Here is a 27,978-nt window from a genome sequence, read left to right as displayed (position 1 = left end):
CCCGCCCGCCCTCCCGCCGCCGCCGCTCCCCTCCCCTCCCGCCGCCCGGCCAAGTTTAAACACCCCCCCGCCCCGCCGAGCCAGCCCGAGTCGGCGGGAGCTGTGCGGGGCCGCGGCTCGTCTTGAGGGAGCGCCGGGTGAGGAGAGGGTGGGCTACCGGGAGAGGAAGGGGCGCCCCGTGCGGAGAGCGCCCCGCCGCCGCCTATGAGGGCGCCGCGGGGCCGGGCGAGCCATGGACGGCGGTGGCGGGGCGCCGCCCGCCCTGGAGAAGAACGCGGCGGAGCTGACGGTGATGGACGTTTACGATATCGCCTCGGCCGTGGGGCAGGAGTTTGAGCGGGTGATCGATCAGCACGGCTGTGAGGCCATCGCCCGCCTCATGCCCAAGGTGGTGCGGGTGCTGGAGATCCTGGAGGTGCTGGTGAGCCGCAACCACATAAACCCCGAGATGGAGGAGCTGCGCCTGGAGCTCGACCGCCTGCGCCTGGAGAGGATGGACCGCATCGAGAAGGAGCGGAAGCACCAGAAGGTGCGGGCAGAAGGGGCTGGGGGGACGCGCGGAGGGGCAGGGGCTGTCGCAGCCGGCCGGGGGGAGAGGCGGGCACCGGCCCCCCCGCCGCCGTCCATCCCCCGCAGCCGCTGGGGAAAACAAAGCGGGGGTCCGGGATGCAGGGCGGGTGGGGAGCGGGCGGGCACGCTGGTGGGTACCGCCGGGGAAGGATCACGGGATCTGCGTGGATGCTGCCTTAGCGTCGCTGAAGGTTTGGGTGTGTTGTTGTGGTTCTTTTTTTTCCTTCCCTCCTGGAAGTTTCCTTCCTCCTTCCCTTTCTCCACCCCTTCCCCAGTGACTGCGTTTCCTTTCCCTCGTGTCTCCCTGATTAGGACTCGTGCTCCATCCCCTCTCCTGAGGAGAGGATAGTGCTGCTTCCTGCTAGGCCAGGAAAGGTCACTGGCAATAATACGCTTTTCTCTCCAGAGCTGCGAATGGTTTAGCAGTCTAGTCTCCCTGGTATGCTCATCAGGTAGACAAGTCATAGGAGAGAGATGGAGGACTAAGTGATTTCAGGGCAGTGTTAGAGCTGAAGAGTAGGGAAGAGCACTCTCTCAGATTCCTGCTCCATCTTCTGATGGTAAGACGTTGTCCCTTGGCTTGATCTGGGGTGATCATAGTGTTCCCTGACTCCACTCCCATGAAAGCCCGAGGTAGAGATCATTTCCCATATCCTGTTACCCTCATGTGTCAGGACAGCGTGAGCGGCTCCACTTACTGCAGTGGAAGTGGCAGATTTAAACCATCCAGATAATGGATTTAAAGAAATGGTTCTTCTAGTCGATTACTGTGCTAAATCATCACTGCTCGAATCATCAATGCCTCATGCCATTCCTGCTCACACACAGATTCAGAATGGAGACAGGGAATTTCTGGAAGAGAGACCTCAAACTTCAAGAGTTGGCTTTAATTTATTTAAATCAAAGTTTTATGTTTTAAAAAGAGTCTGCTAGGGGACTTCCACTTAGCATATGAAAAATCCAGGATAATTCCTGCAACATTTTGCAGAGGAAGTCTCGGGGCAGTGTCTCTGAAAAGGGCGGTAGAAGATCTTTAATGTACAGAGCCCTAGTAAGTCTCCAGAGTATGAAGTAAGACGGTCTAGAGAATACATACAAGTACATGTACCAAACCTCTACCTTTGCCCTTCTAATAGATCTAACTTTGAGGTAAATGGGTGGTCTGTTGTGCTGGTCCCATACTGTGTCTGGGCCCTCTGGAGTCGAATTAGCTCTTCCTGAGCCCTAGCTGCCAGAAGTTTTTTTTTGAGGGCATGTCACCTCGGGGAAGAGCTCCCCGTTGATTGCACAGAGACTGCTGTATTGCCAGTCAGCAGTAATGCTTTATCTCAGATATTTACAGAATGCTGCGTGGTGAAGTGGATACCGAACTGGGCCTAGTAGCAACACCCAGTATCATTGTACAAGTTCATGTTCTGTGCAGATGCTTCTGAAGTTCATGTATGTGTTTAAAAGTTTCCTAAACGTGTCAACTGCATACACTGTATGCCAGATGTCAAGTGATCTCCCACCAGCTAACCATCTCTACTCTTCCAGCTTCTCTAATAGTCACGAAATGGTTCATAGAGTGTTTGGACAATCCAGGCAAAACTTTGGTGGAAATATATTTTAACAGGGAAAATAAAATGCATGATACATACATACTTTTTTAATCGAGTTGATTCCCAGTGCACCAAGTCCCTATAGAACAGTGGTGTCACATCCATCTGTGTTCCAGTGTGAGGGTTTGAAGACTTAACTCTTTCACAGGGCAGGTACTGGTAAGCAGAAAAAGCCAGAGACTGAGAAATAGTTGTGACCCAAAAGCCTCCAAAAAACAATCCAGACAAGCTTTTAGTGGTCCTTGCAAGGATCAGTTTATGAGATTATAGTACTTAAAATCTTTAGATGTGAATCTGTTTTGCCTATAAACCTGGCTTAGCACTGCCTCGAGTTTACTGAGCTGGCTGGCACCTACTGGCCCATAGATCTGCCTTCTCTGTCTGATGATTCTGCTAGTGAGTGAGGGTTCAGAAGTTAATTTCTGCTCCAATTCATTGGTCTTTTCAATAGCCATAAATAAGAAAGTTTGCCTAGGCAAATCTTAATATAGTTGTGTGTTTACAGAGCAGACACACATAAACGATAGAGATTTAGATAGTTTGGGCTTTTGCGTGTGTGCTGTTTTGTTTCCATCAGTATGCTTATAATTGATGAACGTGCTGTTTTATTATCTGAACTAGGTCAGCATGTTATTTTAGCTACAGAGTTGTAATATACAGCATTACTGTAAATAGTCTAGGTATTTGGCAATATAAAGTTTCATTACAGATTTGCTTTTCTCTTAAGATAGAGTTTCAAGTAAAAGAGAGATGATTCATGGAATCTTCTTTGCTTCTTAATAACCAAGTCTGCATGGGTTACAATGCCTACATGTTACTTATAATCTATTTGTCATGTAGTGTTTTCCGCAAACCTTTTGGGAAGCGTTATAAAATGACAGCAGTGCAGTAATAAATGCTGGAATAAAATGGCATTTGGACACGAAAGTCAATAGGAGCATGATTTCCCATTATCAGAGCATACATTCAAAGCAGAAAGCTATCCTTTAATCTCTCAGCAGAGCTTATTTTAGCCTAGAGCTGTGCTTGGCGGGGTTGTTGTCTGAATGTGTTTTGTTGTTAGGTAGGAAAGGGGCATGCTGGATGAATGTAAAAGTCAGCAATGACTCAGCCTGGCTCCAGTGATTTGCATGCAGCTTTTTTTTGTTTTAAGCACATACGTGAAAATGGAGCAGAGAATGCCCCCCGCTGCAGAAATATGATTTATGGCAAAAGCTTTTGGAGCAAGTAAAGCTCTAAATACAACTGTTTTTCCTTGAGGACCTTATACTTTTTGTCCTAATTTGACCTTTATGGGGATTGGTGACAGCTGCTCTTGACACACAGTGTCCTGACAAATGGGAGTTGTTTTGACTGGTCTCACTGCTGCTAACATAGATGCCACTCAAGACATTCCATATAGAACAATTTACATAAGAAGCAGCACAGTTCTGTCTTGTGTTTACCATGTGGACTAGGAGCTCTGGGTTTGCTGCACAGTATTGTGGGCTCATTGTTTTACACTTGTGTTTCATAACAGAAATTTAGACTAGAGATGCTACTCTTTCAAAATGAGCATGCCTAACACTGACTCCCCTGGCCCACGCTGTGTGACGTTTCTCGGGCATTTATAACAGCCTTTGCAGCTGCTTCCTGGGATGCAGGAGGTGATTCTTGCTCGTGTTTCGTTATCTTGCCTAACACAACAGTCTCCTTAATCTGGTCCTCACAGCAAAACAGGGCATGAGGAGCCATCCTTTGGGTAACTTGTATGTCAAAAATATTTGCATTAGCAATTTTCTCCTCCTGTATTTACATTCAGCATATAGCCTAAGGAGACTTTGATACTTGGTTCCTTGATGCTGGCATTAGAAAAGTACATGTCTTCTAAGAAATTCAAAGTAGTCTTGTTTGATTGTTTTCTGTAAAAATCATAGTAGGATTGTTAGTAGCTTGATCTGTAAATAGCCCAGTCAAAGACTCTTAACATGTTTAAAAATACAAATGTGTTGTCCCGGTCTACCCTTTAGGAATTAGAACTGGTGGAGGATGTCTGGAGAGGGGAAGCACAGGACCTTCTTACCCAAATTGCACAGCTGCAGGAGGAGAATAAACAACTGATGACAAACTTGTCTCACAAAGACATTAATTTCACAGAAGAGGAATTTCAGAAGCATGAAGGCAAGTTTGATACTTCAAATTCAGTACTTGCTTTGGTTATAAAAAGCAATACTTTATCAAAATATTTTGACTGGATATTCTGGCTTTTTTCCTATAGACTAATGTAGGTCTGGGCTTGGGGGTTTGGTGGTTTTATTTTTCTGAACTGAATAGAAAATCTCTGAATACATGGTGATACTAAAGACATGATAAGAGGTGGGGGTAGGAGTGAAAGAAAAGCCTGAACAAGTTTTTGTTTGTCTGAGAAGCATCTCTGAAAGTAAAGGCTAGCTTCATTTTTTGGTCTATCACTTCTTTTCTTTTAGTTTTCGCTTTGTGGAAAAAAAAAAAACCAAAACATTTTTAAGCCTGCTTTATGTTTTGTAATACAAATGGAATAATCCATTCAGCAATGTTTATTTCACACCATTATGCACAAAAATAGGTGCAACTGTTGAACTATTCAGATTCAGGATAACTATTTGTAAAGCAGCAAATCAAGATTGCTTTGTCTGAATTATATCAGCCTACCATATGGGGATATTCTAAGAGAGTATCGTGATATTCTCCTAGAGTAGGAGACACTGATTTTACTTGGTTTATCTGCCTTTAGGGTTCCCTCACTCGTTTAGGACTTATAGCCAATTTATAATAAGTGAAGAAACTTATAATCATAGAATTGTTTGGGTTGTAAGAGACCTTTAAAAGTCATCTTGTCCAACCCCCCTGCAAAGAGCAGGAACATCTTCAACTAGATCAGGTTGCTCACAGCCCTGTCCAACCTGACCTTGAATGTCTCCAGGGATGGGGCACCTACCACCTCTCTAGGCAACCTGTTCAGTGTTTCACCACCCTCATGGTAAAAAAATTTCTTCCTTATCTCTAGTCTAAATCTCCCCTCTCTTAGTTTAAAACCATGCCCCTTGTCCTTTCACAACAGGCCCTGCTAAAAAGTTTGTCCCCATCTTTCTTATAAGTCCCCTTTAAGTACTGAAAGATCACAATAAGGTCTCCCTGGACCCTTCTCTTCTCCAGGCTTAATAACCCCAACTCTCTCAGCCTGTCCTCATAGGAGAGGTGTTCCAGCCCTCTCACTCCTCTGGACCTGCTCGAACAGGTCCATGTCTTACCTGTGCTGATGTCCCCATGTCCAACTTCTCATCCACGAGTACACCTAAGTCCTTCTCAGCAGGGCTGCTCTCAATCCCTTCGTCCCCCGGCCTGTATTGGGACCAGGGGTTGCCCTGACCCCTGTGCAGGACCCTGCACTTGGCCTTGTTGAACCTCATGAGGTTCACACGGGCCCACTCCTCCAGCTTGTCCAGGTCCCTCTGGGTGGCATGCAATCCTTCAGGCGAGTCGACCTCACCACTCAGCTATACCTCTGCAATTTAGAGAGAAGGATGTTGTGGGGGATCATGTCAAAGGCCTTACAGAAGTCCAGATAGACGATATCCATTTTCTACTGATGTAGTCACTCCACCATAGAGGGCCACTAGGTTGGTCACGCAGGACTTGCCTTTGGTGAAGCTGTCTTGAATCACTTCCCTGTCCTCCACATGCTTTACCATAGCTTCTAGGAGGATCTGTTCCATGATCTTCCAGGCACAGAGTTGAGGCTGACAGGTCAGTAGTTCCCAGGGTCCTCCTTTCTACCTTCTTTAAAAATGGGTGCAATATTTCACTTTTTCCAGCCACTGAGGACTTCATCTGAGTGCTGTGACTTTTCAATTATCATGGAGAGTAGCTTGGCAACTACAACAGCCAATTCCCTCAGGACTCTGCGATGCATCTCATCAGGTCCCATAGACTTATGTATATAAATCCATAGACTTATTACTTATAATTCAGGGAGTGGGTGAATCCTAAAGAGTTGAGACAACCAATTTGTGGGCAACTTCTTGAAGTAGAATGAAATTCAAGACATAAGGTTCTGACTTGCAAGTACAGGTAGATTTCAGTGTGGCAACTGAAACAATTGCCGTCCTCAGCTTTCACCCACAGCTCAGCAAATAGCTCTTTCTCAAGAGCAGGGGCAGATGAACAGATGCCTGTTTGCTCCACAGTTCATAGTACATAATTTAAGGCTGCTGGATACTGAGTCCATTGTTATGATTTCCTGGGGTTTAAGGTAAAGACTTGAAAAAAATGACTGCAGCTTTGGGAATGAGGCAGCCTTGAGCTTAGAGATGGGGCAGACAGCTGAGAATGGTAACAGCGTCACTCCAGTGGCAAAACCTGCCTGTGATGGTGAGTCAGTCTGGAAGTGGTGGCTTTCTGAACTATTTGTACATGGACAGGACTCTGGTCCACTCCTTCAGGCCACAGCTCCACTTTCACAGGTTCTGATTCAAGGTTCTGATTTTCAGTAAAGCCATCGCTCCCTCAAAACGCATCCTGTGTGTAGTGTGCAAAGTCACTGTCCAATCTGAAAACCAGACCACACAGCTGAGCCATTGCATCTCTCCAATATAGCATTAGGAACAAAGGGATATCCTTTTCCAGACACTGGAGGTTGGATTAAATGGAGGCTTGCTACAGGTGGAGGAAACTCTGTCCAACACTGCAGAAGTTGCATTTGCTTTCTCCCAAAAGCTGAGTACGGCTCACTTGTCCTGAGGAGGAGTATAATGAAACCTTCAAAAAGTAAAAATAATTAAACCTCTCAGGATCAACACTTTTTCTTAAAACAAATGCAACACTTTCCATTTAGGAGTGAATTAATGGCAAAGAAGTAGCTTAACATCAGCCTTACAAACTCCATGCAAAACTTCAGAATGACAGTGATGAGTCATGGATCATGAAGACTATGACATCTTGTTATAAAGAACCAGCTTCCCCTTTGTTTTCTCTTTTTTTTTTTTATTTTTTTCTTCCAGTGAGTATCTATCTCACTGCAGCTCATGTGCTTGTATTTAAATATAGCCATACACTTCACATCCAGCTAGCCAAGCAAATGCCAAGCATGCTTTTCATGTTATTTTTACTGTGTCTACCCAAGTATAATAACACAAACAAAACCCATAAACCCATGCCAGAGATGAGATTCTGGGATCTCTGATGTTCTTTGGCCAAAATCATCAGTTTAAGTCAAACCACGTTAACTTATAGCAACCCCATCTTATTATTGGGACCTATTATATCAAACCCAACTGTTTTCCTTTTAGAGAATTTTGTCATTAGTGAATGGGGATAGATTAGTCTCAGATGACTTGTTTGGACAGTGTCAAAAAGCAGTCATGCTGCTTTTTTTCGGTCTCCATCATTTGATCTGATATGCATAAAATCTATAGAGGTAGGTTTTCAAGCGGAATACTTTGTTAGCTGGGCTTTCACCAGACTCCAGTCTTCATATCTCAGCATGATTTAGTATTGTGATCATGTCTCCCCTTAGCGGCTGGCCCCTGGGATTAACAGCTTGCTGCTTACTCACCAGACAGTTAAAGGAGTTATTTTTAGCACAGGCAAGAGAGGCCAGTGATTTGGGTGGGCAAGACCCTATTTAAACAGAAGTGTTCTGCACAGAGGGCATCTGCTGAGAGTCTGAGCAGGGCAGAAGGACATGTGGCAGAATACAAAGTACACAAGAGGGGTTAAAGGTAAGTCTGCAACATCCATTAATGCTACTCCTCCCAAGCTCAAACTGAGCACTACTTGATGGTGCTGACTGATTGGAATATCCTAGTAGCATGCCACAAGCAAACCTGACCCAGTGTGTGTCAAACAGGACAAGCAGGCTGCTGTTTCACTGCAGCGAGGGTAGCTGCTGTCTCAGACTGGCTGTGGTAATACCTACAAGCAGCAGGATGTCAACAGTTGTGTGAGCCTCTTGTGCGAGGCTGCTGGGGAACCTACAGTTCCCTTTCCAAAGTGGAGGCAAACTTCTATTCTGAATATTTAGGTAGTGGTATAGTGCCACAGGCCGTGACTCGCACTTTGGCCTGTTGTGATAGATGTTGTGTAAATACAAGAATAAACAGGTCCCTAAACATAAAGGATGGGTGGTTTTTATTTTTTCTTTTTCTTTTCCTTTTTTTTTTCAGCTGCTTTCGTTTCTCTCACTTGAACAATGCTACGATCACGGCAACTCACAGGAAGCTGCTCATAGGATGTGCCTAGGGAAGCTGGCTGGGTGTGCCATTTAAGATCTTGCAGATATTAGACTTTGAATCATTTAGAGATAATTACTTTACATTTAGGGCATTTAGTGATTTCACTCTCCTCTTCCCCAGTGCCTGAGGAAATGAAAGATGATGTGACTGTTTGACAAACACTTCCCACCTTTCTTTTCCCCTCCTCCTGAAATAAAAAGGATAATGTAGTGATCTGTGCACGTAATCGAAGTCTTTTATGCTCACCAGATGTTAGGGAGAAAAATGAGCACAGTGGGAGGAAAAGGAGTCAGCACTGAAATGGTACTTTATTCTTTAAATAGCACCTGCTATCTAGAGATCTCAAAGCATCTCAAAAGTACTAATGAATATAGCTGCACTCACTATTCCTAGTTCCTACTGGGGTGAAACCACCAGTCTAAAGTTTCACTGCAGTCCCTCTGTACTTCAAGGCAAAGTTGGATTTTTTTTTTTTGTTTTTGTTTTTAAATACAGCTGATGTTTTAGGCCCCAGCCCTGAGACTGGCTGCAGAGGGTGGATCCAGGAACCTGTAGTGGGGTTTGTGGATACAGTAGTGTACCAGTGCTGTGACAGGAGAGTGTGGGTCGTTTACAGGGGTTAAGTAGCAGTACTCCTCAGTGTCTACTTGTCCTCCCTGGTGGGTGTGAGCTGTTATCACAGTGAAGAATTAAAATTATCCTGCAAAAAAATAGAACCTAGAGCAGAGAGATGATAAGGACCAGGGTCCAGAAATAGAGCAGGTAGACTTAGCACTGAATTAAAAAATTTGAGAGTGTAATACTAGAATGTGAACACCATGTCACTCGGCTGTTTTCTGGGATTTTACAGGAACAGGTCAGTGATGAGTGGTGTTCCCCAGGGGTCAGTACTGGGTCCAGTCCTCTTCAATATATTCATCAATGACCTGGATGAGGGGATAGAGTGCACCCTCAGCAAGTTTGCCAATGACACGGGTGGCTGATAGGCTGTAAGGCTGTGCCACCATACAGAGAGACCTGGACAGACTGGAGATTTGGGCAGAGAGGAACCTTATGAAATTCAACAAGGGCAAGTGTAGGGTGCTGCACCTGGGGAGGAATAACCCCATGCACCAGGACAGGTTGGGGACTGACCTGCTGGAGAGCAGCTTGGTGGAAAGAGACCTGGGAGTCCTGGTGGACAACAGGATGACCATGAGCCAGCAATGTGCCCTCGTGGCCAAGGCGGCCAATGGCATCCTGGGGTACATCAAGAAGAGTGTGGCCAGCAGGTCGAGGGAGGTCATCCTCCCCCTCTACTCTGCCTTGGTGAGGCCGCACCTAGAGTGTTGTGTCCAGTTCTGGGCTTCCTGGTTCAAGAAGGACAGGGAACTGCTGGAGAGGGTGCAGCAGAGAGCTACCAAGATGATTAGGGGACTGGAACACCTCTCTTATGAAGAAAGGCTGAGGGATTTGGGTCTCTTCAGTCTGGAAAAAAGGCGGCTGAGGCGGGACCTTATCAACACTTATAAATACTTAAAGCGTGGGTGTCAGGAGGATGGGGCCAGGCTCTTTTCAGTGGTGCCCGGGGACAGGACAAGAGGCAATGGGCACAAACTTGAGCATAGGGAGTTCCACCTAAACGTGAGGAGGAACTTCTTTACCCTGAGGGTGGCAGAGCACTGGCACAGGCTGCCCAGAGAGGTGGTGGAGTCTCCAACTCTGGAGACATTCCAAACCCGCCTGGACGCGTTCCTGTGCAACCTGCTCTGGGTGACCCTGCTCTGGCAGGGGATTGGACTAGATGATCTCCAGAGGTCCCTTCCAACCCTGTGATTCTATGATTCTATGTCCTCTGAACCAAATTCCCAGCCAGCCATGATCACCAGTCCTTTTCCCAACAAACTGGTTACCTGTTCTCTGCTGTACTATAGCTCTGGGAGATTCTACGGTCCTTTAGCAGTGAGGGGGAGTTGCTGTTCCCTCTGTTTGCAGTAGTATGCTTTTTATGCCTGCATGGGAACCCACAGCTGCTGCAGGAGTGCACATCCACCAAAGAGTTACTCCCTTTCTCTATCTCTCTCAGGTTTGTCTCGCTCTACTGTATTATCCATCAGTTCAAACTGTAGATGCTATGTAAGCTGGAGTTCCTAAAGACATGCAGCGTGCATTCTCTTATGGAAGCAACTTTGGATTTCTCTGATGAGAGAAGAACATAACCAGAAAGTCTGAGCTGATGTTAGAAAGTAGAGATTTGACTGGATACACTTGAAGTGTATGCAGCCTATTTCTGATGTAGGCTGTGGGAACTGCATTAATATATTAGAAAGGAAGTGTTTTTACAGCCACCCCAGAGGGGTGAGGGAATTATCACCATTCACAGTTTGTAGATGGAGGAAGCTGAGGACCCAAGTAACTGCTTTTCCAAAGGTAATAGAACAAGACAGCAGTAGTCCCTGGGTTCCAGCTCCCGCTTGGACTGGACTTTCGGCCAGAGCAGCCACACTGCCCTGGTCACGGCCTTTCATCTTCAAGCCATCCTATGGGATGTTGTGCAATGTGATTTTTATGTGACAGTTTAGGACCACCAAACTGCATGTCCCTGTGCAGTTAGCAGGAAGCGTCAGTGTCGTAGATTTATCATCTCACTGAGTTAAACCGTCTGGTCTGTGTTTGCTCTGAGGAGCTCACCACTGTAGTGCCAGGAGTTCTCGATTATCTCTGTGAGGGTAAATAATGGAAGAATGCTTCCTGTTTTGTGATTTATGACATTTCCTAATGATTTGTTGTTCAGATTTCAAGTTAATCTAACCCTTTATTTATTTTCAAACAGGATCAATGTTGGATTCTTGGCAATGTCCCAAACATCTTTCATAAGTGAAATGCCATGTAGTATTTTTCTCTGAAGTACAGTTCTTTTAAATATGAATTATCACTCAATAGGATGGGGAAAGGGTTGCAAAACATGGGGAGAAGATATCTGACCATAATTCAGACTGAATTTCTGTTCTAGATTCAGGATGGGGGTACCCTCTGAAGGTCCTGCTTCATCTCCCTTTCACACAACACAAAAAAGGGTTTCAACAGAAAATCATTCTAGTCCAGTACACCTCAGCAGATTTGGATCTAGATGCAATCCACAATACTGATATGTTGTTTAGATCTTGCTGAGGAATCAGACCACCTTTTTTACAGTTTTCACAGGGTCTTGGTCAGCTGATTCTACAGATTATCACACAGATAAGCAAGCTCCCTGGGGCATACTGCAAACACTGGTGTAAAACTACTGAGGCAGCAAGATGTAGCAGTGTCACTCCACTGTTGTAAATGTTTCTGAGGACCGTCAGTTCCTTTTTTAAGGAGTTTCTGTGCAGTGGCTTTATGGAGTGGATTGTGTCATCTGTGTTCCCTGTTACCCTTGAATTAACCTTCAAAGCATCTTCCAACAACTTCTCTGTAATTTTACCAGCAGGCAACTTCCAGAGTCTTTACCTAAATATTTCTCACTGTTATTGCTCTCAGTCCCAGCAGCTCCTGATTGTCCTTAGTTTGCTTTCTGTGTTCTTTTTTTAACCAGGAATGTCAGAGAGAGAGCGGCAAGTCATGAAGAAACTGAAGGAAGTGGTAGATAAACAGAGGGATGAAATCAGAGCAAAGGACCGGGAACTCGGACTTAAAAATGAGGATGTAGAGGCTGTAAGTGGCTCTTAGTCTTCATACTTCTCTTCTTTCTCACCCATACTTTCATAGGCTGGTTTCAAGTTTTAAGTTATTGTAGAATTTGTCAGCAATGACAGATTGTTAGTCCAGTAACTGAAGTGTCCGGCATAACTGCGGAGTGTCCAAAATGATTAAGCAGTCTTCAGGGCAGACACACACCCTCTGCTGTGTTCAGAAGGACCAGGCACACTTGGAAGGTGACTGTAAACCAGTGTAACAAGAGAGGAAGATGGGGGAAGAACAGATTGTTTTGTTTGTTTCCTTAAGGACCTGATACCTCTCCCTTTTCATGGGAACAGGACAGGTAACTTTCTCTGGCTTCTTGACTCTCTCTGCTTTGGCAGTGCAAACTTCCTCAGCACCCCCATGCCTCATCTCACCCAGAGATCCCTGCTGTAGGTGAGCGGGCTACTGTATATTTTGCATATGATCTCTGCAGAGTTTGGCTGCAGGGACTCCACACACACTCCCCCACACCAGGGATTCAGTGCGGATTTCCTCTTTGCACAGGAAGGGGGTGGGAGGAAGGGGCCCGAGCCCCACCAAGGTCACTTACTTTTGCCAGCAGTGAACAGAAGGTCACTGAGACGATGGCTGGCCATGGGGACAACAGCACAAGAGATCCGGGTTTAGTCTCAGATGAATCACGCACTCCACTGTGACTTTAGGAATCACATGATGTCTTGGTTCTTTCTGTGTCAGGAGGAATGACCTCCTTACCCATATTTTGTTTCCCATTCTCATGCTGCCTCATCTCCTTAGGCCATGGGACTTCTCTGGTGCTAGTAAGGGCCAGACCTAGATGATCTCTCTGCTACCCAAGTGCCTCTGGCAGCTGCTGTGGCCTTTCTAATTGGTGCTGTCCATACAATGCCCAGCAGGTCACATCCTGCCTTATGAGAGGGCCTAAGAGCTCAAAGCAAAGTACTTATAATATGAATTGAATAGTAAGGATTCCTCTGTCTTTTGTTTCTCTCTTCTACTCTGGGTTAAGATTTGATTCAGAATCCCATAAGCCACCCTGTCCTTGAATTTTGCTTTTTTGAAACGTAATATCAGAAGTGATGGATTTACTTTTAGCTGGAGAATTCCCTGTGCTAGGGGAAAAATGCTTCTTTACTTTAGAAGCCAATTAATTTTTGGTGACTGCAACTGTAGTAGATAATCGGAGATTTTAAAAAACTAATCTGGGAGCGAAGAGGGGGGAGAATTTTCCAGATTAAATTCAACAGGAACCCACTACTTCTTTAACATGATGTTTGGGACTTGGCCATCATGGCTGATGGGTGAATGAATGATGACCCATTGCATCAATGTTTTTCAGCTTCAGCAGCAACAGAACAGGTTAATGAAAATTAACCATGACCTGCGGCACCGGATCACCGTTGTTGAGGCTCAGGGCAAGGCACTGATTGAGCAGAAGGTGGAGTTAGAAGCATATCTGCAAACCAAGGAGCAGGAGATGGGCAACCTGCGAGCAGAGCTGGGGAAACTGAGAGAAAAACTGCAGGGTGAGGACAGCCAAAATGGGGAGGAAATAAAGGTAAGAAGCGCTTTAAATCACTTTTTAAACAGCCTTTTAAAAAGCTTTGGACCTCATACCAAGGACCTCTTCTTTGGATACTCTTTGGTGCTCAAGGACAGTATCTTATGTTTAGATGTGACAGAGAGCAATGTCACTCATTGCACTGTGACAGGAAAGGCCCTGTTAGGGTGGATGATGACCCAGTGGAACAGACCCCTCCTTCCTAAAGGAGGGAACTGGTCACACGGGAGGCAGAGTGGCAGCACAGGCTAGCATTGGTATGTCTGCATTAGAGAACAGCTCTCCCCTTTGACTTGGCTACCCATCACATGTCCTAGGAAGTGTAACCTTTGGGCCGTGTGCTAGGCTGCAGAATTCACCAGATACCAGAAAAAATAATTGCTTCAAAAGAGGGTGTTCCGTTAAAAACATCATGAAGCAAGCCAAAATCTCTGGAGTATCAGCTGTTAGTTTGTATTAGAGGCAGATAAAGTTTTTGTAGTGTTGTATTAGTATGTTTGGCTTCATTTTGTTTGTGCACATCAAGCCTTTCCCCCAAAGGAAAACACACTGATCCCTTAAACAGTCTGGGTTTTCCAGAAGATAAACATCTGACCAGTAGCTTAAGCTTGGCCGAGTATACAAATATGCAAGCCCTAATAGTTCTCCAAGGTACAACGCACTATAACGGTGGCGGCATGCGAACCATAGTAGAAAAGAAATTGTGAGAAGCAGTCCCAGAAGCAATGCAGAACTCTGCGCACTTGGTCCTCATAGTGCTTATGGCACTTTTGATCTGTCAGGACTGAGCTGGTCTACCACTAACAAATCAACATATAAATTTTTGAAGGCACCTTTTAGAGGAACTAACTTTGGCCTCATTTCTGCTTTCATTTCGTATTCGAATTTGTGCAGTGAAGTGTTACTAGCACAAATGTTCATGAAAAGCAAATGTTACTGCTTACATACTCAAGTACTTGCAGGAACAGGCAAAGTGGCAATATGCAAATTGCAATGGTGCTGAGATCAGAGCAGAAGGAATGCAAACTTGAGGGGAGCTTCCTGAGAAACTGATGCATCTCTGGTCTCTTGCATCCCTTAGTCCTCTTTATCGTTCCTGTTATTTTCCTTTGTGCATATGACACTAATTCTGTCCTACTAAAGCAAATGTGCTTTATTTCCCTTTCCTAATGCTGCTCTTAGAAGAGTAGAAAATAAGATAGTAGGTATCCTGATAAAACAGGATAATAGGTATCGTGATATGAAAGAACTTAGAGGAGCACTATCCTATGGAGCGGTTTGGCAGGATGCGTTGGTAAGAGCTCCGGTACCAAGCAGCATTGTAAATGCCTGATAGATGCAGCAAAGAGTGAAACATCCAGTTCATTTGTAGTAGGCAGGATATACGTCAAGAAGCAGTGGCAAAGACTGAAGGGGTGCCCTGGTCCCCCCAGGAACGTGACAGCCAGTGTTGTGTTAACATGTCACTGCTGAATTGGGCAAGCACTGTATTAATAAAGAAAAGGATGATTTCATTGCTGTTAATTCATCCAGGACACACAGCTTTGTAAATGGGGCTGTGGAGCCTAGGCCTGGAGCCAGCAGGAGTGAAAGTGTCCTCAGTCTCTGGAGAGAAAGGATGCATTCTTTACCTCTCTCTAACTCATCAGTTCCATGGCAATGGCGCTTCTTCTAATGAGAGCCGTTCCCCGCTCTCTGTGCCAGGATGATGGTTAGACAGGAATTGCAGTGGCAAGCAGAAAGCTAGAATAGCTGCATGCTCTGGAATGGACATTGCTTGTTGGCTTCAGTCAAGTACATTTGCATTGGCTATGGGCTGCTCAGTCTTTGCTGATTTGAGCAAAATCTAGCAAAAATAGCTTATTTGGGCAAAGGTGTGGTGCAAATATAGAACCAAAAGAAGAGGCATCAGCTCAGACCCTAATCTAGAGAGGTGGAGAAGAGGAAAAATATTTGGATAATTTCCTTTGAACCTCTTGTTAAGTTGCATTAATCTCTATTTATTGTAGTCCATGTAAAGAAATGCTTTTGGATGAATGGCGTGAATCAAACAAATGGACAAGTGAACACTGCTCTGCTTCTTCGTCTTTGCAGGACAAGGATTGTAATCCCTGCTGTAGAAATTGTTATTAACTCAACCTTAGCCCAGGCAAGTTTAACCTGAAATCATATAGCAAAACTGTTTCACAAAACGTGAGCTCAAAAGAGGGTAGGATCAGGCTTACGAAAATGGGACTCTGTTTTAGAATTTCAGTACTTAGCTCCTCAAATGTCCAGCTTGTATCCCAGCGAGGCATCTGCAACACAGGAGCTCTGTGAGTCTGATCCCTGCATCCTACTGGGAGGGCGAGTGGCTGACCTGGCTGCTGGCATCTCTGATTTCATGTGCTGGTTTCTAGTCAGTCCTTGCAAAAAGCGTCACATTTCAAATGTACTTTGCTACATTTCAAAGGTACTTTGCTGGAACAGTGTGCCCTGATTTATTTGTGTTGTTAGATATCCTGCAGACCTCTAAAGGCTTGTAGCTGCTTTTCAGCATCTCGATTCTGAGTACCCTTCCCAGAAACTTGTGATTTCTCATTAGCTAGTCCTCAGCTTTGTGCAGCCACCGAGTGGAACAACAGTAGAGGACCTCAGCAATGGTCTTCTGTCTACTATGCTTATACAGCCCACATTTTCACAAGCAGTTAAGGCCAAATCGTTCTGTGCAAGTGCAAGAGTCTACCTGGGTGACACAAGGCTGCGCCACAGACCTGGGAATCCAACCATTTGCCTGGAGTGCAAGTTCTGGCTTGTTGGGAGCCACAGAAACTGGGGGGTGGGAGATAAAATTCCTCCAAGCTCACAGTGAATTCTTAGAGGAAAAGAAGAGACAAGGGTACATACGTATAAATGGCTCATCTAGCATTCATCTGCAGTTTTCTTCTACTTTGTGGCTAGATCCTGGTGCTAATACCAATTCTGCTTTTTTAATAATGGCATTAAGGGGATATAAACTTAAATCTCTGCTTGATATGTTTACATCCAAAGGAGCTTTCTCTTTGTGGGAGGAGCTGGAGGGAACTGTCATGATCTTTGCTGTGCAGTTTTTTTCAGTGTTTATATAAAAGCCTGATGTTTGATTTACCCCATTTGTTAAAACTATGAATTCCTTAAAGTGACTTGTTTATCAAAAATTGGACTATATATTTTCAGTGGACTTTCTGTCAGTCTGGATTTCACAGGAATTTCTCCACAAGAAAACTTAGCACCTATAAGGTGGCTCAGGTTGGACCTTGTGTTCAGGCCTGCTAGAAACAATTGGTGTTTGTTTTCCCAAACATGTAACTCTATGAAAGATTCCTGTGAGCACAGGGCTTTGATTGTAGGTCACAAGTCTTAGGTCTTCCTCTTCTGAACACAAGGTGAGGAGAGGTAAAATAGAGCTCAGACCATCTTTCAGAGGCTTGCCATGGTCTCACCAGTCCTGTGTGTGGCAACAGTCAACCTGAGCACAGGGACGACCAAAGTGATCAGATCACTGAGCTGTTCTTGCTGACAGTCTTTAACATGAAAAACAAATTCCTTCTACATTTTTTTTCCTCTTAAAATTGCCACGTTTCTCTTAAAAGGTGATTTAATAGTGCAAAAAGGAAGAGGTTGGGAACTAGACTGATAAATACTTTAAACTCATCAGACATGGCACTCACATGGTGAATTTAAAGACCATGTTTCACTTCCTAGACAGAACCGAACAATGATGACTGCCTCTCAGAGTCAGAAAAGATGGCAATGGACTTAAAAGATCCGAATCGTCCAAGGTTCACCTTGCAGGAGCTCCGGGATGTCCTTCATGAGAGGAATGAATTGAAATCTAAAGTGTTTTTACTTCAAGAGGAGCTTTTATATTACAAAAGGTAGGTTAGATCTCTTCTCCTGTTGCATGCTATACACAGAGGAGCCATAGGGCAGATCTAGAAACAATAAATGTGCTCTTAAATAGTGTCCAACAAGCTCACAATTCTGCAAAGGCTTAAAGTATAGATTGCAAGCGTACAGCTTTAGTGTCAATCTGGTTCCTCAAAATCGGGAAAAACTATGTCCTTCTCTAACTCCCAGGTTCCCCATGAATCTTAGAAAGATTGCAAACATTTAATACTTTTGAACTTCAAAAATGAGGATGAGTGGGTCTTAAATGAAAATTCTAGAACTTTTATTCAGTGCATTCCTCTCCTTGTCACAATGGGAAGAGAATATTGAAAGGGTGCCCAGTTCTAGGTGCCATTCCTTGGTTGACAGAAAAATCTCCCATTGATTTCAGTGAGCTTGGACCAAATCTTTTTGCATTTCTTCATCAACAGTACTACCTCAGTCTGAATTTTAGAACTTTAAGTGCTTCCATGGCTTGGGAGGAGAACATTAATTATCTTTTCTTTCTTTCAAGTGAGGAAATAGAAGAAGAAACTAGATCCCCTCAACCTACACCCATAATTCAGTCAAAACCCTCAACTCAGCCTGAATCTGGAATCAAACGACTGTAAGTAGCATATTTTCTAAGGATACTGGATATAGCCTGCAAATATTAAATGTTTCTTATGAGTAGGACAATTTAAATTTAAAAATTAAGATAACCGCATCCTTAATGTACATGGGAGAGACATCGCAGGAGCACTTGACAGGTATCACGAAACAGACATAGGTTTTGGCCAAAACTTTTGCCTAGTTCTGGGTCAAGTTTCAGTCTTGGATTATTTCCTGTGGTAGCTTTTGCTCCCTACGTGCAGACAGCAGCAGGGAGCCCAACAGTATTCCATGTGCTTGTGTTTATGGGCCAGATTAGTGTCCACAAGAAGCCCACTCTAGTTCTAATGTTTCCTTCTTCCGTACGCTATTCAGGCTAACCAAAAGAGCATGTATTGCAATGTTTTATTATGGCTGGTGAGAGCTGGTGAGCTCTTAAACACAGACACTTGATCTTCCTAGAGAATTTTCTTGTCTGGGACACATAGTCATACTCCAAAGGGAGGTGCTACTAATTGTGGTCTTATTCAGAGCACTGCTCAGCCTGTCCTGTGTGCCCAAAACTGAACTCAGTGCCAGATCTCAGTGTGCACGGATTGTAGGAACGATGTTCCTTTTCAAGTGCAAGTCCCAGTTCCTTGACGCACAGATCCTAAGGTGGGGGAGTGTCAGAAACCACTGGCCCCCAGGCCATGCTCAGAAGATGTGTAAAGAGTGTTGTTCACAAGTAAAACCAGCTGCAGACCTGTAGCAGCTGGGTGTGGAGAGCAAGGTTTCCCCATGACCTCGTTGTGCCCATTTCCCTGTTGACCTAAGCCTTTAGACCCTGATTTGCGCTATCTGTACAGCACAAAAACCTTTTGTTTGCTGAACAAATTCACTGCTGGAGAGGATGCCAGCTTTCTTGGCTATAAAGAAGCTCACCTTCTTCAGGTGAAGTATTTAATGTCACTGTCCGAAACCTAACCTTACCGTCAGAGGTGTGCATTTACTAGTATATCACTTAGTTATAAAATGACAGTGTTAGCTAATCCATTTGCCTGTTGAAACTCCCTCTTTGTACATTTATTTATTCCAAATTAAATCTTGTAACCTTTTAACAAGTCTTTGGATTTTTGTGCTACTGGAAGCTTAACTTTTTTAACTGCATAAATTATTTTGAAACAGTCATTTGTTTCAACATAAAAAGCTCTTCCATCCTGTCCCCATGTCCATAACCTTCAGTCCTTGTTTAATAATAGCAACAGCCCTGTGAGAGAAAGTTCCATTTGGAAGATCTGGACTGATCCAAAACACCATAAAGTCAGGAGGGCGCTTTTGATTATTTTCAGTAGACTCCAGCTTCTGCCTGTGCTGCTGTTTGCCGAGAGAACCCTTCCTCTTACATCACTAGAAAATACACTTTGAGTTTGGACTTAAGTTTTCATTCTGCAACTGTGATGATAATAATAGTACTTTGTCTCACAAGATTGCCACTGTAAAGCTTCTCTTTTCTTTTAAATTTATTTTAGTACTTTTTAAAGCTTATCCTGTTGGGGGGGGTGGCTGGTTGCAGCTTACGCAGTTTGTGTTGATTGAAGTTTCCATGCCTGATGTATGAAAGACAGCGTAAAAATGTAAACAGATGTTGTAAGACAGAGCGTATGCTGACAAGGTATTAACTTTGACTCTGCCTTCTGTATACATGCATGAGCAATGCAGGGAGACATGGCAGGAGGCACATAAGTGTTTTCAACCAGTTATCTCAATTCCTCTCCGTTAATTTATTAGTGAAAGCCTCTTGAGCATCAGACCGTTCAACCAATGCACATTTTCAACCACCTGTCTAATCTTTCTGTTTCTCAGATTCTGTGTTAAATTCATATAACTAAAACCACACACAATAAAACATAAAATCAGGTTGTTTTGGTCCCTTTCAGAAGAGGCAAGAGTCCTCTTCTGCTGGACAATGGAAGCAGATATTGAACCTGCTGCTGAGATGGAATTACTTTCTTTAGCTGTCCTGCTCTTTCCCCAGGTTTCTTTCTGCTGTCTCTTCATTTAGCAATCATATTAAATAAGAGAAGACAAAACAGTTTACTTAAATAATCTGAAGGATTGTTTTATTCTTGCAGCCTGTCTGGATAGGATTTGTCTAGCGTGGGTTTATTTCCTTTCCCCACTCTTCTCTGTGTGTATCGTCAACACTGTACTTGTAGGTGGGCTTTAAAAAGACAGGAAATATCACTGCTGGGAAAAACAAAGAACCCAAGTGTAGCATCTGTTCTGCGCTGTTATATCACCCCTCCTGCAGTCCCTGCCTGCTGCCAGCTGTCTCCGGAGCTCCCTTCTCCCCCTCCCGGGCAGGATGCTGCCAGCACCTCCCTATAGGGCTACCTGGGTCACACACCGGCACATAAACTCTCCACACCTAACGACATAATGAAATCTTGTAATGCTGATATCTGCGTGCAGAGTGCCTTTACAAATGGAAGCAGGATTGCTTTTCCCTCCATTTCAGATGTTTCCTCCTGACTAAACAAAAAGCTGAAGTACAAACGTAGGAGACGCTGTTGCTGTCCTCTCAAGAGAAGTTTTATGCTCGCCTGTGTATGTGCCCTTTTTCCCTTGACCACCCTGTATCTCAGGGAATGAGACAGATGTATATGTAGCCTGTGCCATCTAAGATGTGCTCGAGTGATTCTGTGCTGCAGCCCCATAAAGGAGGGAAAACAGAAGTTACAGAAATCAACGTTTTTTCACTCCCAGGGTTCGCATGTTTGGGGCAAACTCTGAGTTCTGATCTCAGACTGATTGATTTCTAGATTTGTCTCTACCACATGACATGTCAGAGTTTTGATGAAATAATGGAACCAGGAGGCTTTACTGAGGAGGAAAAGTACAAGGATTAAAAATGCTCCCTCTGTTTTGAGCAGAAAACGCCCTTTTGTTTTCTCTTTAAGGATACGTGCTTGTTTGTCACTGATGTAATGCCTGAAATAGCCATAAGTTTTCTTCCTATTCTTGCAGTCTACAAAAGCTGATGTGTCTGTCTCATTTCTGCAGCTAACAGACCGTGCCACAAGGCATAAAAATAGAAGTCCTAGCTACTGCTAATGATACAACAATGTTTGCTTGTTTGTTTTCAATTTGAATCTAAGAATATCAGTTAGAGTGACTGTGTTGGGGAGAGCTGCATTTGGTCACAAGTGAAATGTCTCTCATGATTTCAACTTAATCTTTAATTGACATTAGTCCACAGTTCAAAAAATTATTTGGCACAAGGGAGAACCTCTGAGGAGAACCCTTAGAAAAACAGAGGGTGTTCCAGGTATGGATGAAGGTGTGTTGGCAGGTTTGTGTGGGGCTGGCTGGGCATAGAGCACCGAGCCAGAGTGCTCTCTCAACTTCTAAGTTGCATGAATTTTATGATGATGTGTAGTAAAAGTGCTGAACTCTTACAAAGAAACAGTCTTGCTGCTAGCCAGCTAGAAAGTGTTGCTGCTAGAATAGTTGCAAGGTTTCAAATAAGCGTTTAGCTGCCTGCAGTTCGCATCTTTCTGCATGTGAAGCAATGCAGGTTCCTTTGGAACAGATACACAGGCCCTTTAACCAAGTAGCTTGCACAGGAGGTTATTTCAAGATTTCACCTGCGATACTGGTTTTTAACTTGAAACTATCAACTGTAACATTTGTAAATCGTTAATTGTAATGCTGGCCCTGTCTAACCCTGTTTTCCGTGCAAATATCCAGTAGTCACAGCAGAGTCCTGTTTTGTATTTCCTAACATACACCTTCATCCTTCATTTCATTATGTATGTGCCTGTTTGTCTCTTGGGAAGAAAAATGTGCACTCTGCTCTGCATTGCTACAGGTGGTAATACCTTGATGAAATCCAACCCAGATTGCAGGCTGCCTCACAACAGAAAAGTGGTATCTTTTAGAAATTCAAAAGCAATTTAAACTGTTTCAATGACTGCTTTTTCTAAATAAGTTTTTCACTGAGGAGAACTGTCTTGGGTGATGCAGATCCACCTCTCCTTGTAACATGTCCTGTGTGGTAATTCAAAGTAACCCCGTGTATCATGTTTGCCTCTTTTCTTTTTAATGGAATGCTTTTTCTTTCCCTTGCTCCAGTCTTATCTCTTCTGTGTCTGTACTTTCCTGACCAGGATCTTTACAGCCATAATGCCCATGGTAGCAGCTGGATTGATTCCAGACGATCCCACATTGCAACCAATAAGAAGACTTGTGTCCCTTGTAGGAATTTTTTTTTTAAATGTTTGGTACCGTGGTTTCCTTTTGCATGCCCCTGTGTTAACACGCACTGCTGGTTGCATTCTCATCGGCTGCCTGTGGGATCACAGAAGAACAGTGCCAATCAGAATGACCAGTCAGTCCACACAACTCATCGTAGTCCTCCATGCTCATCCTCAAGCATTGACATTTTATCGCCTTTTGCCTCAATGTTACCATGCTAAACCAATCATTACTCCTTAGAAAACTGTTGTAATATGCAATTTTAACCAGCATCTGTTAATTTTGCTTACTAAGACTGTCTATTCACAATTCACACCAATGCTTTTTCAGAAACCCATGTCATTCTAATGACTTGTTACAAAACAGTGAGTTAGATTTACAGAATGTAATGGCTGATATCTACATTAATTTCCAGGGTTAATCATAGGCTGTTGCTTCTGTGTCTTTCTATCTATGCACTGTATATTTTGTCTCTAATTATGTATTTTGGAATAGAGTATCACTCTCAATAATCGATTCTGTCATCCTTTTCTTGGCTGTCCCTGGAAGATGTACTGATACTGGCTAATGCAAAGCCTCTTTGCATTAGAAGTGCTGCTTTAGTGATCTTTATATTTACAGCAGCAACACAGTATTTAAATTCCTTTCCTCTCCACACAGACAGACTTTCTCCAAACGTCCTCCATGAGAGTGTCCTAGGCATAACAATTTTCATTGTTTCAGAAGGAATTAAAAAAGCCTAACCCTTCTGCTTCGTGTAGACATTTTACAAACATATTTTTCTCTTACTTAATTTCATTACAAAGTGAAAAATTACTGAATTTTGACATTTGAAACTTACTGCATAAATACAGCAGTCCTTTGTGTGGACTTCAAGATACCGAGCCTGACCGTGCAGGACCAAACACGCTCAGCAGAAAGCCTCAGTGACTAGGCACTTCTTTTGTGAGCTGGAATTGGATCTGGCCCTGAAAAGACATAGCATATGTGTGTGAATGTATGAGCTCCTGTGATGAAGGTGGTAGAAAAGTGTGAGGCTAATTAAGTGCAAGACTTTTTTCACTATTAAGGCTGCACATTTGAAGCCAGGAAATGCAAAAGTTCAGGTCCTGCTAGCAACGTTAGTTATCTGGCATTGCGCTTGAGTAGCTTTTTTTAATCACTTTCTAGTCAAGAAATAATTATTCTTAATATTCTTAGTAATTATCATCACGCTTACCTGCACGTATGATAGGATATTTTTTCAGGAAAGCTGCCTTAAACCTCATCTGACACTCAAATACAGCCTCCTATGTGACTAGAGATGTCGAAGGCAGAACTCCCTGGTCTGCACAAGGCGGCTTGGACCGTTGGGATCATGGTACTGGGGGGAGACCGGAGGGAGCGTGGGTGGAGGACGCGCCGAGGATGGTGGGGTGTGAACACAGGGTCAGGCTTATGCCCTGACAAATATTCCATCACCTGTCAAAATTGAGTTTATATTTGTGTAGTCTTTTACTGTAGAAGCAGTTACCCGTTCCTGCCCTGGATCAGAACTGCATTATGCTTGGTACTGTGCAAGCAAATCAGTTTTTACCTCCTCAAGTGCCCCATTAAAACCATAAGGGTATGCAGCCAATTCAAACCTTTGGTAGCTGGAACCACAACTTTTGCATTTCTCAGCAGACCTAAAGGCTGCACTAACACCTCTTGTACTGAACTCATGACGAACATGGAATTTGCCTAATCAAATAACTTCATGCTGTACAAATAAGATGATACTAAGGATTTTTCCAACTATAATTTTTTAGCTCTGTTGTCAGCTGGCAATTTGTTGTTGTATTAAATGGCTGTTGGTTCATGTACGTCATTATCTTAGAGCACCCAAGGCGTGTGACAGGAAATGACGTGCACACTTGTGTGCATTTGTTTAGAGCCTTCATCCTGCAAACTCTTGTGCACATACGTGCATTTATTCGTTTATTTTTGCAGGAATCAAGTCTACATATCAAAATCTGTACACTCGATAAAAATGTGGCGGCTTATTTTCTTATCTGATGAATTTCCCTGCTGACACTCTTAAAAACATTCTCTATTTCTGCTTTATGGTAAATTATACAGATTTAATGCCAAAGATACCACTTTACCTATGCCAAGAAACTAACCTGTATTGTGTCGCTTCTTTATCTCAGGGCTGGGGAAGGGGGGATGTACATCTAAAATGATACCTGCACCTTGTAGAGTCAACAGCATTTAGAGCTTATTTGAAGCTTCCATAGCCAAACTGCTTGAGATTGCAATGACTTCATCTCTAATAACATTTTGACATGCACTCCCATCAGGCTTCACTGCCTTGATTTTTGCAGATGCAAACAGATTTTTTTGCTCTGTGTTTTGTTGTGCTGTGTATCGTGTCGGGTGTTTGAAGTATTTTCAAGATGGTAAACAGTTTTCTTTCTTTTCCCTCTCCTCCCTTACTCCTCCCTTCCCGGAAGGTTTAGTTTCTTCTCTCGTGATAAGAAACGTATGCAGGCATCACAGAAAAATGTCCACTTCCAGGATACTTTTGGAGAATGGTCAAATTCAAATAAAGATGACTCCTACACCGAACAAGGACAAGAAGCCCTGCAGCACCTGTGACTGAAAGCTTGAGGTGTTCAGTTTACCGCAGTAGATCTCGACAGTCTTGTAACGAGAAGCTTCTGTAAGCAAATCCGGCAGCTCATCACTTTTATTTGCCTTGCACACCTCGGTGGCTGTGTTTCAGATGTACTCTTCAAAAGGGATCCCTCTCTGTTTACTTGGTGACTGTTTGCTGAAAACAGAATCCAAGCTCTGTAGTAACAGTCGCTGATACCCTGTGACATCGAAGCTTCTAGATGACTTGTTTTGTGCTGAATAACAAGTCCATGGTCTTGTTCACACATTAACTACAGTAACACAAGCTTCTTTAAACCAAAAAAAGGACCTGTGCCATTATTAGAAGTTTGCAGTGTACAATATCTAGTGGCAAAGACTCTTTTACCCTGTTTGTTAACACTATCGGTTGTTTGCTTTTTATTTCTGTAAGAATTTTTTCAAGAGGGATACGACAGCGGGCCGCTCTCCATGGCGGGTCTTAGCACTGGTGTGTCCTGTCAAGTTCAGCTGGCATCTGCATTTTGCAGAGTAACCACTTGGAAGTCCACCTGATACAAACTGCTAAACTGGAGTAGCCTTGAGAGGGATAGTGAGCGTACCTTTCCCTTGCTGCTTATAGTGCCTAAAGCATGAAGAAACCCATGTATGAGGTGAGCGTGCCTTGCATTTTGCCATGAGTTCTGCAGTATTAATGGAAAACAAATTGCTTACAGGGAGGAATTCTAACACATTAATTTTTTCCTTCTTACCAGGGACTTCCCCCTAGAGTAGCAGACAGCTGCTGTAAAGGAATTGGGTCTCTTTCCCACAGACGGGTTTTTAAGTGAGTCACACTCCACTTTTCTGTCTAGATAGGACTGCCTAACTTCAGAGTGGAAGACGTCCTCAACTAGCTGACATACACTAGTTTAACTGACTTAGCGATGAGGTTTTCTCTGACTAGTCTAAACACTACTTGGGCAGAGCAGATGAATTCTCTGTGTGCAGGCTGCTCCCCTGGTTGATGTTTGCGTGGCCTGCAGTTACAGGGGCTTAACTTGCCAGGAAAAGCCCAGCACCGCTGAGCTGCCCGGAAGGGGGACTTAGATCTGCTTTGCGATTGAGCTTGTGAGGCCTCAGTTGTACTTACAAAACCCGTGACACTAAAGCCCCCTGCAGCGTAAAAGCTGCGTACAGCCCGGTGCCGGCGCACGCCCTGCATCTGCACCACATGCTCCACGACGGCACCAAGACCAGGCAGGAGAGGGGAGCGCACCTGCAGCACCGTGCACAGGAGGTGCCGAGGCCGTTCTGCGCACTTGGCTGTGTGCTGGAGAGTCTGCCTGGAGAACGGTGCTGCTGGTCAGGAGCATCTACTTACGACAAGGCCACAGGCGACTTCTGCACAGGTAGCTCAGTGCAGGGGGCTGTCAGCTGCTGCTGGCACCTTACCCCGGCATGACATCTGCTCTGCAAAGGGCCTCTTCTCAGGAGTGGCACTAGGAACAGAAACCAATGCTCAGGCTGGGGTAAAGCTCCAGCTGCTCCAGGTCCTGAATGTAGGAGGAAGCCTCGAAGGACTCCAGGGTGAGAGCGAGCCAGAGGGTTTAGCACAGGCCAGTTGGTTTTAATACAGGGTGATCCAAGACTGTGGACTCTTTAATGTGCATGGGCAGCAAACGGTTCTCAGCCCATCTACAGTGAAACTGCCAGGGAACTATTTTCGCAATGGTGGGCTGAATGCTGCTCTGCTCCCAACTGTAACTGTGCTGTTTTGAACACGGACTTCCGCATCCTCTAGGTAAAGTGTTCACTGTGCCTCCCTGGTGTCACTGCACTTCGGGGCAGGGGGGGATGTGGCCTTATATGAAAGACATCTGCATGTGAAATAGTGACAGTAGCGTCTGATGCTAGTATTAGGCAGATATGCTTTTGCCTGGTTACGTTTTGGTAACATATTTTTAAGTTTTATGCTTACAGAAAGCTGTATCCATAAAACAGCAGCACTTCCCCCTTGTGTGAAAAGCAGTTCTTAAATGGGGGGGTGTGTGTGTCTTCATTTAATGATACTAAGTTGCTAAGATCTCAATTTAATTTCCGCATTAGGAAAAAAAAAAAGTACACTACAGTTGTATCAGGCAGTTGAAGTAAATTGTGAATGATGCCCGTGGAGTCTCTTCTTAGCATAGTTTGCAGTCGTTCGGCACATGTAGAAGAGATGTAGTGATCAGAAACAAAGCAAGAATGCAGCGGATGCACGGCCTGAATAAGCACATCACTTTTGAAATCAGCCGAGAGCAATGAGCTGGGATAACAGGAATACACAGAGTGAGCTGGTGTATCACAAAGGGCATCTCCTGGCCTAGCGCAGTAAAGCTCGTCCCGCCAGAGCCCAGGGCACCATTGTCTGCAGCCAATTCTAACAATGGCACTAAGCAGTACAGCCTTCCCCCACTCATCTCTAGCCCGTTACCTAAAAAATCTAATTAGTTACTCCTGACCTGTTAAGCGTTAACCACTTTGCTCCTCATCCTCCTGCTAGAAACGCTGAGTTGATACACTCCAAGTGCCATCGGAAGGGATGGCGTGTAGGGAAGAGCATGTAAAGAGTTGAAGACCTGTCATGTATCGTTTCTCAATATTCAAGTAAAATCTGCTTTTAGCAAAGGGGCCAGGATGTTGCCAGGTAAGGGCCATAACAATCCTGCCTGCGAAGTGCAGGATCACTGATCTTTTTTTGGGTTGTTTTTTTTTTCTTTTTTTTGGTTGGGCAGTAAATCATTTTAACAGTTTAATAAATATTTCTGAAAAACAAGTATTTCTGCAAGACTGGTGTCCTTTTTTTTGTGGAAAGTTACTACCATCTCCTCTTGGGCAGGCAGCATGCGCGTCTGTCTTCTTTCCCCTGAAAAAGGCTCATACAACTCTTCATGGAAATAAAGCCCCAAACTGGGCAAGGTTTAGGATTTCTTCT

At 44.2% G+C, this 27,978-nt stretch overlaps 1 protein-coding gene across 8 annotated transcripts; it reads left to right on the top strand.

The window, feature by feature from the left end:
• Positions 1 to 2: 2 nt before the first annotated feature.
• RILPL1 (Rab interacting lysosomal protein like 1) lies at positions 3 to 27,822 on the top strand. Of its 8 annotated transcripts, none has more exons than XM_063351351.1 (8): positions 5 to 529; positions 4,181 to 4,331; positions 11,979 to 12,097; positions 13,446 to 13,664; positions 17,391 to 17,563; positions 18,091 to 18,183; positions 22,319 to 22,406; positions 24,378 to 24,443. In XM_063351351.1, exons 1-8 carry the CDS (start codon positions 233 to 235, stop codon positions 24,441 to 24,443), a joined length of 1,206 nt encoding a protein of 401 aa, XP_063207421.1. In that variant the 5' UTR covers positions 5 to 232. The 8 variants fall into 8 exon arrangements, with proteins under 8 accessions (XP_063207414.1, XP_063207421.1, XP_063207417.1 ...); XM_063351346.1 differs by lacking the exon at positions 24,378 to 24,443 and adding an exon at positions 24,881 to 25,024 and having other exon boundaries at positions 8 to 529; XM_063351349.1 differs by lacking the exons at positions 22,319 to 22,406; positions 24,378 to 24,443 and adding exons at positions 21,402 to 21,477; positions 24,881 to 25,020 and having other exon boundaries at positions 9 to 529.
• The last annotated feature ends 156 nt before the right edge of the window (positions 27,823 to 27,978 follow it).

This window comes from Chroicocephalus ridibundus, chromosome 13, assembly GCF_963924245.1.
Source record: "Chroicocephalus ridibundus chromosome 13, bChrRid1.1, whole genome shotgun sequence".
NCBI lineage: Eukaryota > Metazoa > Chordata > Aves > Charadriiformes > Laridae > Chroicocephalus > Chroicocephalus ridibundus.
This window is presented reverse-complemented; position numbering and strand designations above follow the sequence as displayed.

Coding starts and splice junctions, on each gene's coding strand:
- RILPL1 (XM_063351344.1), top strand. CDS start 233: ATGGACGGCGGTGGCGGGGCGCCGCCCGCCCTGGAGAAGAACGCGGCG. Junction 12,098..13,445: donor AAAATGAGGATGTAGAGGCT/GTAAGTGGCTCT, acceptor AATGTTTTTCAG/CTTCAGCAGCAACAGAACAG. Junction 13,665..17,390: donor AAAATGGGGAGGAAATAAAG/GTAAGAAGCGCT, acceptor TTCACTTCCTAG/ACAGAACCGAACAATGATGA.